Source organism: Pseudomyrmex gracilis, unplaced genomic scaffold (genome assembly GCF_002006095.1).
Source record: "Pseudomyrmex gracilis isolate BER0280 unplaced genomic scaffold, ASM200609v1 scaffold_190, whole genome shotgun sequence".
NCBI lineage: Eukaryota > Metazoa > Arthropoda > Insecta > Hymenoptera > Formicidae > Pseudomyrmex > Pseudomyrmex gracilis.
Window position 1 is genome coordinate 15,359 of NW_018020774.1, and position 19,580 is coordinate 34,938.

The 19,580-nt window shown below is 33.7% G+C and overlaps 2 protein-coding genes across 11 annotated transcripts in view; one reads left to right on the top strand and one right to left on the bottom strand.

Moving 5' to 3' along the window:
• Positions 1-16,224, bottom strand: part of LOC109858147 (hrp65 protein-like) — a 28,563-nt gene extending 12,339 nt beyond the window's left edge. For 6 of the 7 annotated variants that reach the window (XR_002250585.1, XR_002250581.1, XR_002250582.1 and 3 more), the window contains exons 1-8: positions 15,864-16,224; positions 11,977-12,138; positions 11,682-11,900; positions 11,182-11,483; positions 10,622-10,917; positions 10,359-10,549; positions 10,005-10,080; positions 9,061-9,080 (exon numbers count right to left, since the gene is read on the bottom strand). Coding sequence is in view for 1 of the 7 variants with exons in the window: in XM_020435129.1 (XP_020290718.1) it covers positions 1,191-1,403; positions 9,061-9,080; positions 10,005-10,080; positions 10,359-10,549; positions 10,622-10,917; positions 11,182-11,483; positions 11,682-11,900; positions 11,977-12,138; positions 15,864-16,058 (1,674 nt within the window). In the remaining 6 variants the exon portion in view is untranslated. Of the gene's footprint in view, positions 1-767; positions 1,404-9,060; positions 9,081-10,004; positions 10,081-10,358; positions 10,550-10,621; positions 10,918-11,181; positions 11,484-11,681; positions 11,901-11,976; positions 12,139-15,863 lie in introns of those variants that run through there. The other variant, XM_020435129.1, reaches the window with a different exon arrangement.
• A 1,595-nt stretch (positions 16,225-17,819) lies between these two features.
• Positions 17,820-19,580, top strand: part of LOC109858130 (protein argonaute-4-like) — a 13,074-nt gene continuing 11,313 nt past the window's right edge. The window contains exons 1-5 of one of the 4 annotated variants that reach the window (XM_020435103.1): positions 17,820-17,995; positions 18,371-18,529; positions 18,785-18,862; positions 19,107-19,421; positions 19,524-19,580. In XM_020435103.1, coding sequence (XP_020290692.1) covers positions 17,983-17,995; positions 18,371-18,529; positions 18,785-18,862; positions 19,107-19,421; positions 19,524-19,580 — 622 coding nt within the window. In that variant the 5' untranslated portion in view covers positions 17,820-17,982. The remainder of the gene's footprint in view (positions 17,996-18,370; positions 18,530-18,784; positions 18,863-19,106; positions 19,422-19,523) is intronic. The other 3 variants (XM_020435100.1, XM_020435101.1, XM_020435102.1) reach the window with 3 other exon arrangements.

Here is a 19,580-nt window from a genome sequence, read left to right on the forward strand (position 1 = left end):
CAAAATAAGAATTTTGCATATAATTTTTTATGATGCAAAGTATACCTACGTGATAATATAATATTAATTTTTAGGATACGGGAAAAAATATTAGTGCAAATCCTCTTGCTTTTGAAAGATTATTAGAGGATAGTGCAAAATCGTTAACATCAATTTGAGTTGTGACGTCTGTGATCACTTGCACAAATTATTTTCACTATCAAATCATAAAGCAAATGTAGTTATTAGCAATATAACTTAGCTTCATCGAGTAATTAAATTTTGTTACTGATTAAAATATATATTTTCATCAATAGACCGATTAAATGTCAAAGTACATATTAAAGTTCATGAAGTAATAACTTTCGGAAAGAACACGATATTGTAAGAGAAAAACAAAGTACGCAATGTGTTAATTGTAATATTTAAATTTTTCAAGATCATTGTAAGTAAAATAATGACTTTAAACAATTTCCTTTTATATTTATATATATCATTGTCGCGATATATAAAATATGAGATACTTGAATGTATATGAAGTAAGTTTGTGATACTTTTGCTATTATTTTCAAATTCTGTTAGTTTTATAAGTAAATTTTACAAATGCTACACACTAAATACATATAAATGTTATATTCGTAATCATAAGATTATTATCATACAAGTAAATTGAATCTAGACTATAAATGTAATATATATTATTAAGTAATACTCGAAGTTTACGATTTTTATACTTTTAAGACTGAACTTATAAATTGAAAATGATATTTTGAAATAAAAGTCAGATATGTATAAAATATACTGTAATTATTTTCTCATAAATAAAAAGTAATAATTGGAAACAGAAGTTTCAAAATTAACAAACAGCGTTACTTTTCTTTATAATCTCAACAATTTAATCGATATTCTATCGTTAAAACATATATTGAAAAGAAAATGTTGTCTAAAGAATACAAGGTTCTGTCAGAGTAAACACAATTTCGTGTATCTCGTCAAATCCTCATTGTTCTTTCGCAAAGTTTTTGAAGTGTACCGATAGATTCTACATTTCATCATTCTCACATAAAGAATATTCTACCGTCTAAAGTACTCCTTCATACATTTCCTCTTTAATTATCGAAGTGGATAAGTAACACAAAAATGCGAATAAAGGACAAATTTTTAGTGTTACTTCAAACACTCGAATAAATGAATTTTTGTATAGTAAACATTTAATATCGTCGTCGTTTGTTAGGATAATCGTCCGGACGATTTCGGTCGTTTCCTTGCCAACGTCCGCTACCACTGCTACCTCCGCGATTACCCATACTACTCATATCAACTCTCATATCCATCAAATCCATTATTTGTCCGCGATCGTCATTATAACCCCCTCGATTACCGCGTTCCATATTGTTGTACGCATCCATAAATGATTTCGGGTCCTATGAAAATACGCAAAAAATGCGAATTGTATAGGAAAACCCGAGTTTTATCGTAATGATGAGAATGTTGTTCACACATCAGAACGCACGATACGCGTAGGCGCATGATTTGCGGAAGTACCAAAAGTACATTTCATACGGTTCAGGGTGACCATCCATGTTTGACAGCAGCACAGGTCATCGTCAATTTTCGTCAAATCACATAGAAAAGAAAGGGGAAAACACAATGTTAGATTGCTAATTATGCATTTATGTCAACAAACTGCACTAAATGTTGCTCTTAATATTACTCTTTTCTTTGGCGCGAATTAAGATTTTTGTCAATTGAATATAAATTAGACCAAGAGAATGCCCAATCTAGACAGACAACACAAAATTTCTGTTATGAGCCACCTAATATATATTTCCAAGTAATCGTTTTTATTGTGCGGATTTTTGAATTTTAATATTTCGTTTCTATTTTTAATTACAACGACCTAAAAAGTAGAAACTTGAAAATTGTAACACTGATTACACAAATGTTACAATTTGTTCGTTAAGTAATTAAGAGTTATAAAACATAATTTAAAAAATAACTTGACTGGTGAAAAAAAATTAGTGTTTTTCTAAAATACATAGTCTTTTTCTAAAATTGTATTATCTTAGAAATTTTTTTTATAAATTTGTGTGTGTAAGAATGAGTAAGTAAGTAAATACAAAAATCTCTCACTTTAAACATTATAATCGTAAATAAAAATAACTTCTATGTATTTTTATACTTATAAACACATAACATAAATAATATCTATAATAATACCTCATGTCCAATTATAGAAAAATTTAGTAAAATAAGTATTTTGTAGGATATATATGTGTGTATAGAATATTTATACAGTTTATACAATGTGCTATAATGTTGCGTAAAAATTGCATAAATTTATCCTGTAATTTAAGTAACACCACCAGATATAATTGTCCCATAGAGAAGTAAAACAATAGTTTAGTAGCATGATGAATAAGTTTTATGTATTACACAATAAAGAGATAACTTTGAATAAAGTAATAATTGTTTTACATTTTTGAAGTTTTGAACACAAGCACCAAAGAAACGTGATCAATGTCTTTAAGCAAACTTCTTTCTATCAGTGCTCATGTTTTAAAAATGTATCAATAATATAAATATGTCAAATAATATAAATATAGAATTTTTCAAAACAGAGATTATATAAACGCGCACTAAAATACATACACAAAAATGTACAAGATAATTTATGGAATTGAAGAATAAATAAGTTTTAGGAATCTGCCTAGCTAGAAATTCTGCAAAATATTTGCATGGTTTAAAATTTCTTTGGAAGTCTTAATAATAATGATAATAAGTCTTATATTTTTCTAAAAGTCTAGTTGGGCATTTTTTGGTCAATATGTAAGTTACTATGGAACTAATGTGAAAAAAAACCCAAAATTCTTTGTCATATTATTTCTCTTTCCATCACTTGTTGCAAAAAGTTATTACCCAGCAAACAATTTCTGACTGCGCAGACCTTGGCAACGGAAACTGTGTGCAAAAACGCTACAATATGGCAACATGCTTTAGTGTTGCCAAAGCTGTTAACACACAGAAACAAAGAACGCAACATGATCACCAAATCATATTCTAAAGAGGACACAGATGGATATGGATTTGGTCTACAAATTTCGTTGGCGGTTGGCGACAAAATCGCGACATCTCACAACCAAATTGTTTGCTGGGTATACGTAGTATTGTAGTAGCAATCGCGAGGTTGTTCTGTGCGCTAGATTGGCCTATTGTTATTTTTCTTTATTAAGTAATGTTTGCTTGCCCAACATTTTTATGGTTCTAAAGCGTCGTAAAAACTATTTGTAATTTACAACTTGTATAATGTTAAATAGGTTAGGAAGAACATTCGTCGACATGTGATCGATGTGAATGATGAATCGACAAATTTATCGATTCATCATTCACATTAATTCGCTAGCTGTGTGGTTTTTTTGACGAAACTCAAAGGACGCGAATTATCACTTCATTTCTGATTATATTATGCTTCGTGCTTATTCGTAGCGAGTTCTCAACTGACTAAACATCTACAGTGCGGAATATATTTGTCGAAACTGACCGAAGTAACGGATCAAACTAAAAATAACGACAAATTACAAATTTCAAATGACATACTGCGAATATAGTGTAAGAGGTTTACATTTACGAATAACAAATCTTCTCAAATATTTAACAAATGGCACATAATCTGGTGAATAAAATTTATTCATCGGTTCTTTATCATATATTATATCTCTTACAAGAGTATTCTATAAGGGTGTTCTTTTAGTGAATCAAAAAAATCCATTTTTTAATATCTTCGTATTTTTATATGCATATATATGTATATGTACATATGTATATATATATATATATATATACATATTTTATCTTTATAATCTTAAGAATAAGTTCTTAAAGTGATTTGATGAAACTCGAACAAGTTTTTAGTGTTTTCATGACTTGAACACGACATACAGAACTAGTATTTTGCAAAACTTTAAACTTGTTTTTTTTCTACACCATGTTTTTTAAATTTGTCCTAGGCTTTTCTCAAAAACTTCTGAAACAATCGATCGACTTTGAATCAAAATATTTATAACATCTGTGGCTAACTACCCCAAGATAGTCAAATGTGAAAACTCAATATAAAGCAAATCATTGTATAGATTAAGTTGCTTGCCAATTGCTGTTGTGTTGTTTTTATTCAATGCAACAAAAATGTTTTTGTCAATTCAATATCAATATGCTGAGTTTTATTGTCAATCAATTGTTGTAGCCAATGTTTATGACAAGTGAGTCAGCAATATGTGAAAAATATGTGAGCAATGATTTTTATTGCCGATGAGTTGTTGGGAACTTGCTGTTATTATATTTTAAAAACTGTTGCTGGCAAGAACGTACTGAAAAGAGAATACACCCTTTTGTTACATTGCTGAAAAATTATGAGTAATATTTGTGGCAAGTTGCCAACAACTTGCACTCAGTTGGCTATCTGGATACTAAACCTGTAGTTAAACATAAGATTATTATTTTCTAAAATTTTAAAGAATTTTTTTGCAAAGTAAAAAAAAATTGTAAAAAAGTTTGTATGTTATTTTAACCGCTATTTTATTAAACATTGCGACTATAATTTATTTTATTATTTCTAACTATATATAACTGTAATATATGCGTGTATGGATTAAAATAAACCCTGAATCGTTAGTGTTAGAGATCAGCAAAAGAGTAGCGGTTTTTAAAACAGTGTGAACAAGATTTTTGTAACACGCTCTGTTTAAGGCTCGTCGATACCTGAGCATCAAGTTTGATTTGACAATAGTGACGGTGGTGTCGACGCGAGAACTAATAGGCATAAATAGCACGAGGTTTTTTGCGTTGCTTTTTGCACTTAAAATAAGATAAATATGTATGTTCATATATTTTTATATAAACATAAAGAAATAAAGTGCAAAAAGTGTAAGCATAATGAATAACTCACGTCTATAAAAAAAAAAAAACAGCTTGAAGCGGCTTAAAAACATGCCGAAACATTATTTCGATTTTGTGTGGAAATAAAAATACAGTAGTTCCTCGTTAACATTGTTCCTTCCTCGATTCCGCGAGCGGACAATGTCGAGGGAGGTATTGTTCCGAGAATTGCCGGCTGTTATCTCTGATTGGCTCGACCGCCGCGGAGTCATCCCCATTAATTTACGCGAAGCCTCGGCGAAGAACTTCTAGGAATTGGTGGGGATGACTCGCGGCACAATAACGAGGGAAAAATTCGGACCGTTAGCAGGGAACTACTGTATTTAACGATCATAAATCAAGCAATTTTCTCGATAAAGTATACCTGTAAAATATATCGGAAACTTTGTTTAGAGTGTGATTTAATGTAAGAAATGCAAAATCAAAGCATAATTCGGCAACTGCAAAATCTGTGACAAGTTCACGTTTCGATTAATTCTTTAATCGAGATTTTGTTGTTGAGCCGAAAGAAGAGTTTCCGATATCTCAAAATCGAATTTAAGTCGAGCAATTTGTACCGGACAATTGACTCAGTATTGACGAAACTCTCAATTAAGATGCTGAATCGTCCTGTTTTACCAACATGTTTTTTGCACAACTTATTCTGTATCTATTGATCAAAATGAAAAACGCTTCTCCGGAATAAAAAAGAATATGCTCAAATATGGCCTGGACAAAAATCAACAAGAAAAACAAAAAAGCGGTTTATAGACTGTTGCCACGTAGACAACATTTTCACTTCGTATAAAAAATTGGCGGTACGAATCACAAGAAATTTTTTCCAGGCCATTCTAGTAATATAAACAAATATTTTTAGTGTTTTAGAAAAGAATTGTGAAACTTGTAAGAAGAGAAAATGTGATAGTGCAGTTTTAGCAAAACTGTCGGAGAAACACATACGTTTATCCTCGTCTCTATCATGTCATTTATCCGATTAGAGAGCGCTATCTATTGAAAGCAGCTGAACGACAGCTGAATCGAAGTTCGGCCGTCGTTTCAGCATCCTCTTAAATTGGATTTTGGAATTTCCGTTACGAACCAGAAGACTCTCTTTTATTTTTGAGTTTCCGGTATATTTTACCGCTTTATTTATTGATTTTACGTACGTTTGTATAAAAATAATCTCTTATTTTCACATAAAGATGCACAAAGGTTTTGCGTATTTTCCTAACTTTTGATATCACCAATCTAAAATAGCCGCAGAAGTATCAAGGAATCTTAATAAATAATGTTTCTGTTGTATGTTTAGGATCGTATATAAGGGGTAAAAATATAATTTTTTATAAAAATCATTAAACATGTATATAAAACCTAACCTAATGGATTTAAATATTTTCATTTACGAAAAACAAATTTGTAAAACTTGCTTTCAAAATAGTTCTCAAAAGTATAATACCTTCCCATAAGAAATAGTAGATATCTAGTTGCGCGAACATATTCTAACAACAGTTCCGATGATAGAACAACCTTGCAATTACTACTGTGTTTTTATATATATATATACATATATATGTATATATATGTATATGTATACTTATAAATATTTTTAAGTTCCATAGTAAACAAAATTGATCTTAACTAATAGGCTACAGAGCATCCTGTCTGCAATCATGTGGAGAGACCAGTGTGGCAGTTATATTTAAAAGTCTAATCTCTTCTTTCAGTTTCAGGAGGTATAAGAGTCCATATATAGATATAAATCTCAATATAATAAGCCACATGTGGCATAATCATAAGTCAATTAAAGGATCAGAAATATTACCTAAGAGTATTTTCTATAAGTGTTTCCCTAAATCGCCAGTAGTAATTGTTATACCAAAGCCAGTTGTTACACATACATGTCGAGATCAATTAACGGTAATGCTCATTATCACCGTTATTTTTTAGCTTTGATGTTTACTAGCAGCTTTAATAGATAACTAGCAGAGTACTTCTGCTATGTAAATCAAATTACGAGTCATTAACTTTGCTCTAATATTGCACTAAAATTCACGTCGTGAATCACGCTGTTTGTATTTTCGTTTGTTTATCTTTTAATAAAAGATTTCGCACCTTAGAAAGGGAGCAGAGTCATATGAGTTATTCATGCAACTTTTGAAGATGCAAGAACGAAAGCGTATCATCAATGTACAGACAAAAATATGTCAGTTGGATAGAGTAGAAGTGGCTATTTACAGATTTTTAATGCTGATTAATGAAAATCCATTTATATATAATTAAATTTCACTCTGTGAAAGTATTAACATCCCACATATGTAATAAAGATGTATTGTCAGTCTAATATATTGTGCACAATCATTGATTCCTCCACATGTTACTATTATCAAACACCGATTTTTATATTTCAATAAATTCATATCAATTAAAAGCAAAGATAACGAACTTATCAACTTTTGCAGACATTATAACTCTGCTTATATTGAAGAGCATGCTCAGTTGAGGGTACAAGAGTTTCTTTTAATTTTTTTTAACTTTATGGTGCGTATATAGCGCACAAATAGCGGCATCTTATCATGCAAAAAGTAATATTTCACTGTAAGAAATACAGTGTGTGATACACGCATTAGGATATATTTCAAAATTGCACTACAATAGGACCTCGTTACTTTTATCTTTGATGCTTCTTTTCTGAACTTCTCCTGCTGTTTTTTTTTTTTTTTTTTTTTTTTTCTACTTTGCGACAACAAATATGAATCATACATATAGTTGGAGGTTATGTTACATGCTCATTTCTGCTTTCTATACTTTGTTTAAAGAGAGAATATCCTCAGTTTGTGCATAAAGGAAGTACGAACGAACGGAAGGAAAACGAACAAAGTGAGGATAGCGTTGCACGCTGGCAGCCAATGGCTGTGAAGTGGAGGGACTTTCTGGCATAGAATTTATAGTATGGAACAGGAATAGCTTATTATGCAAACAATGAGTAGTGAGCAACATCTGAGAGACAGAAGATATATTTCTGTCCTACTCGGTGATTTTTTTCTTGGTTTTTGCGCATGTGTCAAGTGAGACGCGGTGTTTTAATTATTATTGAGTTCTCTCTAATCTTTTAAAATATGAAGTAACTACGACGAACTGTGATATTGAAGAAGAAAAACACTTAAAAGCTGTATAATACATTCACTTACTTGTAGTAAGATCCTGTTTTGTCACGATTACACAAAATGTAATATCGAACCATTTTATGAAAAATTGATACAATCTCTTTTATATATGTATATAGCAACAAATCTTTTTGTAAAAATTAATAAAAACGATGGATGCTTTCCAGTTGGCAACACAAGTCGACACAAGTCATTCTGTCTTTGCTTCTCACTGAATATTGAATAAGAACAAAATGACTCCTATGTCCGATTTGTATCGTCAACTAAAAAGCATCAGATATATACTGAATTTAAATCGAAAAGAGAAATCGTATAGACAAAAACTCGTCTGTTTTGCGCATCTTCCCTATTAGAAAGTTCTCTCACTTTATAGTTTTTTTAGCCACTGCTTTTTCCTCTATGCATCGAGTAAAATCTCTTCTCGATTTTGAACAGTATAAACATGTGGCGGGGCATATCAAAATTTTGATTGGCGGAGTGTAGACATGAAGAAGAATAGTCATTGAACAGGACAGAAAGATACTTCTGTCCTTTGGATTGATCATAGCTCGCGCGCGTCGATATATTCTCTTTCTATTTACTACAAGTCCTATACTTCCTGATAGAGGATGTGCGCGAAACGGACGGATTTTTTATATGCTCTGAGAATATTCTCTTAAACAGAGTATATGTTGTATTTTTATTTTGCGCATATGCTGTTGAGAGTGGAAGGATGACAGAAAAGAGAATGTCATTAGTTATTCCAGTTGTTCAGAAAAGAAAGGTTTCATGGTATATCGTAAGTGCAATTATTCTCACATATATAAATTATAACTTTTCGCGCTATGATGAGAGTCATAGTCACTCTACTTTTAACTTTTTTCTAAATTGCCGTTTGGACTGAAAAAAATAACAAGGTCCTATCTATCCTATATTCGAAAATTTAAAAAAAAATTGATTTAAACAAACTGAATATTGTGTAATAAAAATATTATATAAACGAGACAATATATAAATGATACGTTACCACTGCCATGCTGCTTCCACCTGTAAAAATAAAAAACCATTTTTATTAAAATGTAAGAATATATTACATTTACATTAAAACTCGTTAGCTTGGACAAATAAAGATCGTGACCAAACTTAGGTAAATATATGTGGCCAATCGTTTGGCTTTTCTCAAGAGTCTCGTCTTTTATTATTCCTCCACTCTTCTTTAGAATGAGAGAGATTGAGTCTCTTGCTAGCATAGATATATTCGCGCCTATGCGTTTTGAATCTCTTCACTGCTCTTTAAATATAGAACAAAGATAGACTGATGTTCAAAGCGTGTAAGCGTCCAAAGCGAACGCACCTCATGTATATAGGAGTGTATTACATATATGTTCCAAATCGAAAAGAGAAACCGGATGAACGAAAACTCGTTTATTTCGCGCATCTTTTCTACCAGAAAGCCCCCCCCCCCTTCCACTTTACAGTCATTGACTCGTCAGTGGGTATCCCGCCAATCTCGCGCGCAACCTTTATCTCTACTTTGGCCGGTTTTCTTCTCGTATGCGCAGTAAGATTCTCTTCTCGATTTGAATTTAGTGTAAAGTGATAAAAGTCTCACGAACGAAAGTGACGTCACCACATGGCTCAAATTATGGCTTATGAACCGAAGCACAAACTTTTGCATAATGCATAACTTATTAGATATAAGAAAATCAACCAATTCAGTCTTCCATTTTCATCTCCACTTCTCGTTCTAGAAGGCTGTGATTGGTTAATTCTCTCAAGTGTTAAGCGTTATGCATTATGCAAGAGTCTGTGATTCGGCCCTAAGAGGCCGAAATCACTAAAAAGTTTCACACTAAAAGTTTCAGACACTTTATATGTGTAAAATCATATAAAACATTGCAAAATAAACAGAAGTTTCATTTGTACACACATAGGTATATCAAGTTGTTTTACAAAAATTATATTACTCACCATCAGGTTGGCCATATCCATCACGATCAGTGCTAGCGACAGAATCATAACTTTTTCCACTACGGATTGCCTGTTCCTGGAATATAAAAAAAATATAAAAAGAAAAAACATACAATGTTTGATATTTATCTAATAATAATATTGTTATTTCATCATAAAGTTATGCAGCCATTGTTCATATCATAATATATCAAACGGTAATTGGTATAATCATGTTACATTATACAGTTGTATGTAATAATAAATAAAAGTTTTTTTATCGCACAAAAGATATCACAAAATACATAAAGTTTTCTATATATTATGTTCTATATATATTTCTTACACACAATTACTTTTGCTTCTGTATCTTACCTGCATAAACAAATTGTTTTCTTGTTGACGTCTATGCAATTCTTCTTCTTGTCTTCTAATACGTATGGTCATTTCTTCTTGCTGACGTCGTCTCAACTCTTCTTCACGGGTCCTCTGTTCTTCGGCTTGTCGTTCTTTCATTTCCCATTCTCTCTTTTGCCTTTCACGATCAGCTTCGCGCATACGTAGTTCTTTAATGTAAATGTGATTATTTAGAATATTATAAAGCTACAAATTTTATGCGATAATATTAGAATACATACGTTCTCTCAGAAGTTCCGTTTCATGTTCATATCTAGCAAATTCCATTTGAGCCTCTAGCTTTTCTTCTTCCATTGCCATTTCTCGTTTAAGTGCCTCTTCTTTTTGTTTATATAATTCGTGCAACTGTTTCCATCTTGTTCCATATTCGTGTTCGAAACTACCTATCTGCGCAAAACGAGGTCCTATGTCACGAGCTTTGAAAAATTCGGGATTTTTGCGTGGCAAACTCTTATCAGGATAGCCATCTACGTCATCTTGTTGTTCAAACAGTTCCACAACAACTGGTCGAAGAGAACTGCAATAAAACAAAAACTTGTGTAATATAAACTATATAATTTTAAATTTTTGTCTTTTAAAATGTAAGTTTTTAATTAAGAAATTTTGTGTTTCATTTGTCTGCACATAGTGATAATGAAATTTATCCACTATGTTTCCTATATGAAACTACTATTTCCTATTCCCCAATATTTGTTATTGGCACTTGCAGAATAAAATACATCAAACAAGCGTGGCATCGGGGATTTATCTAGAAAATAATCGAAAATGTTTAATTACTTACGCTGTAATAAAATAGCATCCTTCTGTACATTTCCTCAGAGCCACTTGAGCCGACGACTTTCGACAAAATTCAACAATTCCCTCGCCAGTAGTTTTACCTCGTTCATCGACTTTAACTATCGCGCGTTCAATTTCGCCGAACACACTGAAAGCTCTCTCAAGAAGTTCATTAGATGTCCAAGGTGTAAGATTCTTTACTTTGATTGTAGATGAGTTAGGAGCAAATCGCACTTTTAATGTACGACCCTTGCGCATTGAACCATCCAATTCGCGTTTTGCTGCTTCAGCATTTACTTTATAGTCCTAAAGAGAAAAAGAACTATTCCTTACATTTCCATTACAAAATATGTGCTATTTTACTAATAATTATTTCTTCATCACCAAAGTTATGCAGTCATAATTAACATTACAGTACATCAAATGGTAACTATTATAATCACAATACAAAAGTTTTATATAACAATATTGTTACTTCTTAAATAATGTGTAGTTGGTACTTACCATTTTGAGAAAAGCAAAATTTTTCTCTTTATTTACAAATAATTCAGATATTTCGCCATATTTTTGAAACAAAGTTTGTATCTCTTCTTCAGTCACATCATTTGTCAAGTTTCCAATGTATAAACGATTTCTGCTACTGAACTTTTTTTCTGTTGTGTCTTGCGGTTGTAATTCATGAGTAGGTCCACTAATAGCCATAATGCGTTCCATCAAGCGATCCTAAAAATAATAGTCAAGACAAATATACCAACCATCATGGCGACAAGAAAATAAAGACTTTAAAATATATACTTACATCTTGTGATCTGTTGACCATGTTTCTGTCTATACCTCCACGACCACTTCCTCTTCCACCTCGCATTCCTCCACCTCGACCCATGCTCATACCACCACTCATGCCGCTTTTACTTTCAGACATTAAATCTATGCCTCCATCTATAGAATCATTTATTTTCATCTGTAAAAAATATGATTGTTTTTAGACATTTATTGAAAAAAAAAACATTAAGGCTTCTCTTCCATATCTTCTAATTATGCTGAATTTTATGCTATTTTCTGCTTTTTTGCACAACAAAAAAAAGTTATGATAAAGAATCACAACCAATCACGATGATTCAGTTCCATAAAATTGTTTTATCTGAACGAATTGTTAAAATTGGAACAAAATCGATTGTTTGAGATTGGTTGACTTTCTACCATATTTTTTTTCCGTTGTTTTTTTCTATAGAGATAAAAATACTTATATGAAAAAAGTTCTTTGCTACTAGAAGTGAAACTCAAAGGAGGAGAATAAAATGTATTGCAACAAATACGATCATTTAAATGATTTATTCTTTTTTGCTGAAATGATCACACTGGGTGCATCGAGAAGCACGAGCGGCAAAGTAGCAATTGACTGTGATTGGCACTTATTTTAATCTAAACCAATCACATTTGATTGTTACTTAGGCTGCTCACTAGGGTATGTTCCAAAATCCTACCTTGGTTACTAAAATGCTATATTTTACGTCACGTGTACTATAGTTTTTGGTTACTAGTGTAGGATTTTAGAATGTACCTCTGAGCGGTCGTGCTTCTGAATGCACCCACTAATTCAGAGTTTATTTTTTTTCTTCCATTTAAGGCAAAAAAAAACTCTGAACTAGTGCAATTTAGTGAAAAAGAACAAATCGAAGATAGTGACGTGATTAATCTCATAGTAAAGGTTGATTTATAATTACCCGCTAACTTAGGCCGCTGCCGTAAAAGTTGGAAGATAGTAAATACGTACTACCGTTTATAATTGAATTGTGAAGTACGAATACAGAAGTACGCATTTTCTATCTTCCAACTTTCACGGTAGCGGTCTAAATTAACGATTAAAACAATTATAAACCAACTCTAAGTGTTTCGATATAAGGTATCTTTTCATACAACAGCACGCTGCAGCAGCAAAACGTCACGTGACTCAAATTTTCTAGGACTGCTTCCGCTAGGTATAATTTGCTGCTCTTACCTAACCCTCATTCGATGCCATTCTTTGTTGTTGATGAAATTATATAGGTTAGGTTAGGTTATTGCATAAGTATTAACAATAAAATTTTCTCGGTTTTGCTGCTTTTTATTCGTTTGAACTTGGCAGAGAATGGTATTGAGTAAGAGTTAGATAAGAACAGCAAATATATCTAGCGGAAGCAGTCCTAGGAAATTTCAGTCACATGACGTCTTGCTGCCGCAGCGTGCTGCTGTAGCTGTGTTCCAAAATTCACTGCCAGCGCTAAAGATCTATAGTTTACGTCACATATATTATACAATTTTAGCACTGGCAGCGTGCTGGAAGTAAATTTGGAACACAGCCTGTATGAAAAAGTACCTATACACTGCCAATTCCAGAGAGAAACCTGAGAGCGGTCATCCTATTGTAATTTTTTACGACGGTTTCAGCCGCTGGTTTTAGCCGTATTTCCACAAAAGTGGAACTCAAAGGCCGTTCTACATTAAACGCAAGTCGCAGATCTCGTGGAACTGATCAATCACGTTGGTCGATTGGCTGATTTGACTCTGCAATTGGTCAATTCCACGAGATCTGCGACTTGCGTTTAATGTAGAACGGCCTTTGAGTCCCACTTTTGTGGAAATACGGCTAAAACCAGCGGCTGAAACCGTCGTAAAAAATTACAATAGGATGGCCGCTCTCAGATTTCTCTCTGCCAATACTATACTGCGTTCAATTTGACAAGAGAAACCGGATAGACGAAAACTCGTTCGTTTTGCACATCTCTTCTACTAAAGTCTCCTTACTCCACAACCATTGGCTGTCAGCAAGTGTTCCATCCCGCACGCAACGCTATCCCTACTTTGCCCGCTTTTCTTTTCTTACGCGCAGTAAAATTCTCTTCTTAAATTGAACGCAGTATAGCAGTATTAAAAAATTGTTTCGTTATTAGTACGCAATTGCTGCGTTTGGATCCTCTCCACTATGGGTGTGTTTTGCCGAAGTTAGCGCTACGTAGCGGCTTCATGTAGCAGTTGCAACTGCTGCGTTACTTCTGCTGGACAGTATTGCTACGCGCAGCATGTTCTAAGTAGTGGCCGCCATTTTTGTAAGCAGTTGCAACTGCTACATGAAGCCGCTACGTAGCGCTAAGGCCTGTTCTACAATACAGTCGTAAGCTGTAAGTCGTAAGAAATTGACCAATCACAAATAAATCACAGAAGAAAAATCGATTGTGATTGGTCAATTTCTTACGACTTACGGCTTACGACTGTATTGTAGAACAGGTCTAACTTCGGCAAAACACACCCTATGGTGTACTCGGGTCCGCGCGCGCTTTCTGCCATCAAATGTTTCGATGTGTATTAATTTACACGTTTAAAAAAAGTTAAAGATATATTCATATTTGCACGAACATCCAGCACATAAGCTCGTATCAACCCTAATAATAATAATACTTAATTTGAGATTTTCACGAATATTTAAAACTGTTGTTATATTAATTAATAACTTACTACAATTTTAAAAAATGATATCTGTATATATTCTACTTAAAAAAGATTAGTATTTATTATTTTATTTTGTTTTTATAATTGTTTTTTTTACTACTTTAAATTAAAAAATTGCTTTATTATTGTTAGAATAAAAATTGCAAGTAAAAACTGTTGCGAAAGTTTGCTATAGATGTAAAATGAGAAAATAGCGTCATAAGTTACGGCACAAACTAAGCGTCATTATATACCGGAACTAACAAATGTTAAGTTCAACTATATGGAATTTCAAAACTGTCGTTTATACATTCATTGTTCATTCATATGTTAATTATATTCCGGCATAAATTATAATGATTGCTTGCATAAAGGTCATTGCACGTGAAAAAATTTTAGTCGTAATTGTAAGATCGTAAGAATTTCAACTAATTACAGACAATATTATCTTACATTAGCTAGATTGCTGGCCTGTAATTAGTCGATTTATTTACGACTTTACTACTACGACTAAAATTTTGTCACGTGCAATGACCTTAAACCAGGCTTTAGCGCTGATAACGAATCTTCTCGAATGCATTCATCAGTAAGCAAATCGATAGGTATTCTCTTGGACGTATGTTAATGCTGGTTTGTAATTAATTGCTTCACTATGTATGTTTTTTTATGATATATAATCATGTAATTGCCTTTAGGCCAGGGACATACGAAAAAATGTAAGCAGTAAGCAAAGTAACCATTTGCCTCAGACAAGTAATTAACTTAATGTAAAGAACGTTTTGAACGTTTTTTCCAAAGCTTGCTTATAATCGGTTAATTCGCTCACTGCTTAAATTGTATTATTCTACATTTTCGTGTTTCCAGTCTTATACTCATTATCAACATGGCGCCGATACGGTACGGCGTAGCGTTATTCGGCTACACTGTACTGTTGTACGATACGATGTCTATGTAGTGCTCTCTTGAGCTACATGATAGTATATATACTTGAGGGATCAAGAACAAGCGCAAATTTTGCCTGATAACCTTGAGTCAAAAAAAACTTAGTGCTTAAAACGTATTGATTAACGAACACATAAAATTATACATTCTTCATAAGAGTGAGAAAGAGAGGGAGAGAAAGAGCAAGAGATATCGGTCGATCTAACGGAAGTGTTACTTCTGCTATGTTAGAGTTTACTGTCTATGTTAGTAGAGTATGAAAGATAAAAAAAAACTTACTGCATCGTTATTTCTGTTGCCACCGCCACCGCCAATTCCGCCGCGGCCACCGGAAAAGCGAGTGCCTCCTTTTCGACCACGAGCTCCACGATTACCGCCGCCCGGTTGGTTTCGTTCACGCGGGTTTTCGTTGCTATTCTCAACTGGAGCGTTCGTCGGTTCCGACTTCACGTTCGAAGTCTCTGTTCCGGCCATTGTTGTCCGTAAATGCTTTTGACTACTCTTCTCAGACTACGCGTCGCGTGCTCAGACCAACACTTCTTACAGAAATGTTTTACTTCCTTGCCGTGTGCGCCTACTCACATCAACCGCGCACTGTAAAGGCCAGCAACAAAGAGACCTCTTGCACGCGTAACAACGATTAATATCTCTTTTGCTTCCTCGTTACTTCCGTCGCAGTGCATGGCGGGACGGCGAAAAAGATGTGATGATTGGTTGACGTTGGTTGAAGTGCGTGGCTATTGGTAGTCATTAGTTAGCAACGCTGCCACGTTTCGTGACGATAGATGTTGCTGACTAGGGTTACGTTCCGATATTCACTAGTACTGGAAATCTATAGTACATGTGACGTGAAGTATAGATGTTCAGTACTGTAGCAGAGAGAAACCTGAGAGCGGCCATCCTATAGTAATTTTTTACGACGGTTTCAGCCGCTGGTTTTAGCCGTATTTCCACAAAAGTGGAACTCAAAGGCCGTTCTACATTAAACGCAAGTCGCAGGTCTCGTGGAACTGATCAATCACGTTGGTCGATTGGCTGATTTGACTCTGCAATTGGTCAATTCCACGAGATCTGATACTTGCGTTTAATGTAGAACGGCCTTTGAGTCCCACTTTTGTGGAAATACGGCAAAACCAGCGGCTGAAACCGTCGTAAAAAATTACATTAGGATGGCCGCTCTCAGGTTTCTCTCTGACTGTAGCAATGAATATCGGAACGCAGCCTAGAACTGTTTCTTAGCTAAGCTCAGAGAGAAGCCTGAGAGCGGCCATGCCATTGTAGTTTTTTACGACGGTTTCAACCACTGGTTTTAGCCGTATTTCCACAAAAGTGGAACTCAAAGGCCGTTCTCCATGAAACTCAAGTCGCAAATCTCGTGGAACTGATCAATCACGTTGGTCGATTGGCTGATTTGACTCTGCAATTGGTCAATTCCACGAGATCTGATTCTTGCGTTTAATGTAGAACGGCCTTTGAGTTCCACTTTTGTGGAAATACGGCTAAAACCAGCGGCTGAAACCGTCGTAAAAAACTACAATGGCATGGCCGCTCTCAGGGCGATGTCCCATTGAGCGGAAATATATAGCGGAACGGAATGTGCGGAACCAGCTCGACCAATCATAGCCATTCCGTTTTCTTTCCTTTGCTTATTCTGTGGTTACGATTGGTCGAGCTGGTTCCGCAAATTCCGTTCCGCTATAGATTTCCGCTCAATGGGACGTCGCTCTCAGGCTTCTCTCTGTTAAGGGTCGTCTACAATGGAGAGTTTTAGACTGTAACAGTAAGAAACTGACAAATCACAATCGATTATTCTTCTGTACTTTGCTTGTGATTGGTCAATTTCTTACTATTACGGCCTACAACTCTTCATTGTAGACGGCTCTGTACTTCTCATTTCAACATATACTGCTTACTTCCATCGCAGACGGCCTTAAAATATACCGTAAGAATTAGCCAATCATATTACGAATTTTCAAAACATAAGGCTGCTATTTTCGAATATAAACAATTGTAATTGGTAAATTCTTACGATTTACTTTACGTTAAGTCTATGTCACACTACGGATTAGGATTGAGATTGAATTGCAATTTGGCCAATTAGAGCGAAGATCACTAAACTTATTAGGATTGATTTTCTTTCTTCTAATTGGTCAAATTTCAATCCAATCTTAATCCCAATCCGTAGTGTGACATAGGCTTTAGAGCTACAACAATTTATGTGCGAAGGCCTTTAGATGATGGTCACACGTCATAACTGCCATTACGTGGCAAAATTACACAAGTGATATTGGATATTTTGCACGGAAAAGAACAAGAGAAAACGTTGAAAATTATTGGAGTAAGAGATTGAGATAAAACAACATTTGTAGTAGTTCGTGGCGTATATACCCGAAACAAAATGACTAAAAAAGGTATGTATATTCAAACGATAAAAAGGTATGTATATACAAATGTTTTTGCGTTGCAAAATTTTTTCATTACACATACGTTCTTTATTAGCCAGTGATTTATGGTGTTTTCAATGACAAGTACTTTTTATTATCTATTTAAATATCAAATCAACACTATATATACACATATGTATACTATACTTGTATATAAAAACAAATTGAAATTAATTTATTAGTTTATTTATAATTTTAATACTATAAATATTGTGCAACATTTTTTTTAGTATGACTTCATTTTCAGTCAGATTATTAAAGATGATTACAAAACAGTTGTCAATTTCAGTTTAGTTCAGCTCTTTAATACAGATGCAACAAAGAATATGATACATGTTGCAGGAAAAAAGAAAAATCAAGGGAGTAAAAAACCTGAGACTCACGATACATTCGCAGAAGCTGCAGAAACACCTATTGCAGGATCATCTTCAGGAATATCAACTGCCAAAGAAACTTCTGATAAATGTCAGATTCAAGAAACAGAAAATCCAAAAGTATCAGGTACAAAAAATGAAAATTAATATAAATATAATAAAGAAAATGTGTGTGTGTGTGTGCGTGCGTGTGTGTGGGTGTGTGTGTAATTTGCACATTGAGTAAACTCTCATCAAAAGTTCATTGTAGACATTGACATCTTACATTATTGGTTTATTTTTTCTTGAGTGAGAATATTTAGAGAGATTACTATATAATTGTATTTACCTTTCTTTGTAAAAAAATATTTCTATATCAATAAAATGTTATTATTGAAAAAAGCTATAACTACAGACGATGCTGATAGTACAGAATGGATTCAACAAACACAAAGGAAAAAGCAGAAGTCACAAGGATCAGGTATATATGTATAAAAATATATAGTATACTCAAATATTAATTATATATCTTCTATATTTTATTAAAAATATATGAAATTACAAATATATAGTATGTGATTGTAATAAGATTATATAATAATATATCATTATTACATATTTCCAGATTCATAATAATATATATTTATATATTACATATATATTTTACATCTGTATTTTTCGGATGTTTTTTGGCTTTCCTATTAAATAAAATTATACACTGTTAGGTTCATCACAGCAACAGCAAAAAGCACGTGGTCAACGGCAAACTTCAGCAGGTTTACCACAGCAACAAACAACGAGTCAACAGCAAGCATCAAGAGGTTTGTCACAGCAAGGAGCACGGGGTCAACAGCAAGCTTCAGCAGGTTTACCACAGCAACAACAAAAAGTGTGGGATAAACCGCAATCATCAGCAAGTTTGCCACAGCAACAGCAAGGAGCATGGGGTCATCAGCAAGTATCAACAGGTTTGCCACAGCAACAGCAAAGAGTACGGAGTCATCAGCAAGCATCGACAGGTTTGCCACAGCAACAGCAAGGAGCATGGGGTCAACAGCAAGCTTCAGCAGCTTTACCACAGCAACAACAAAAAGTGTGGAATAAACCGCAATCATCAGCAAGTTTGCCACAGCAACAGCAAGGAGCACGGAGTCATCAGCAAGCACCGACAGGTTTGCCACAGCAACAGCAAGGAGCAC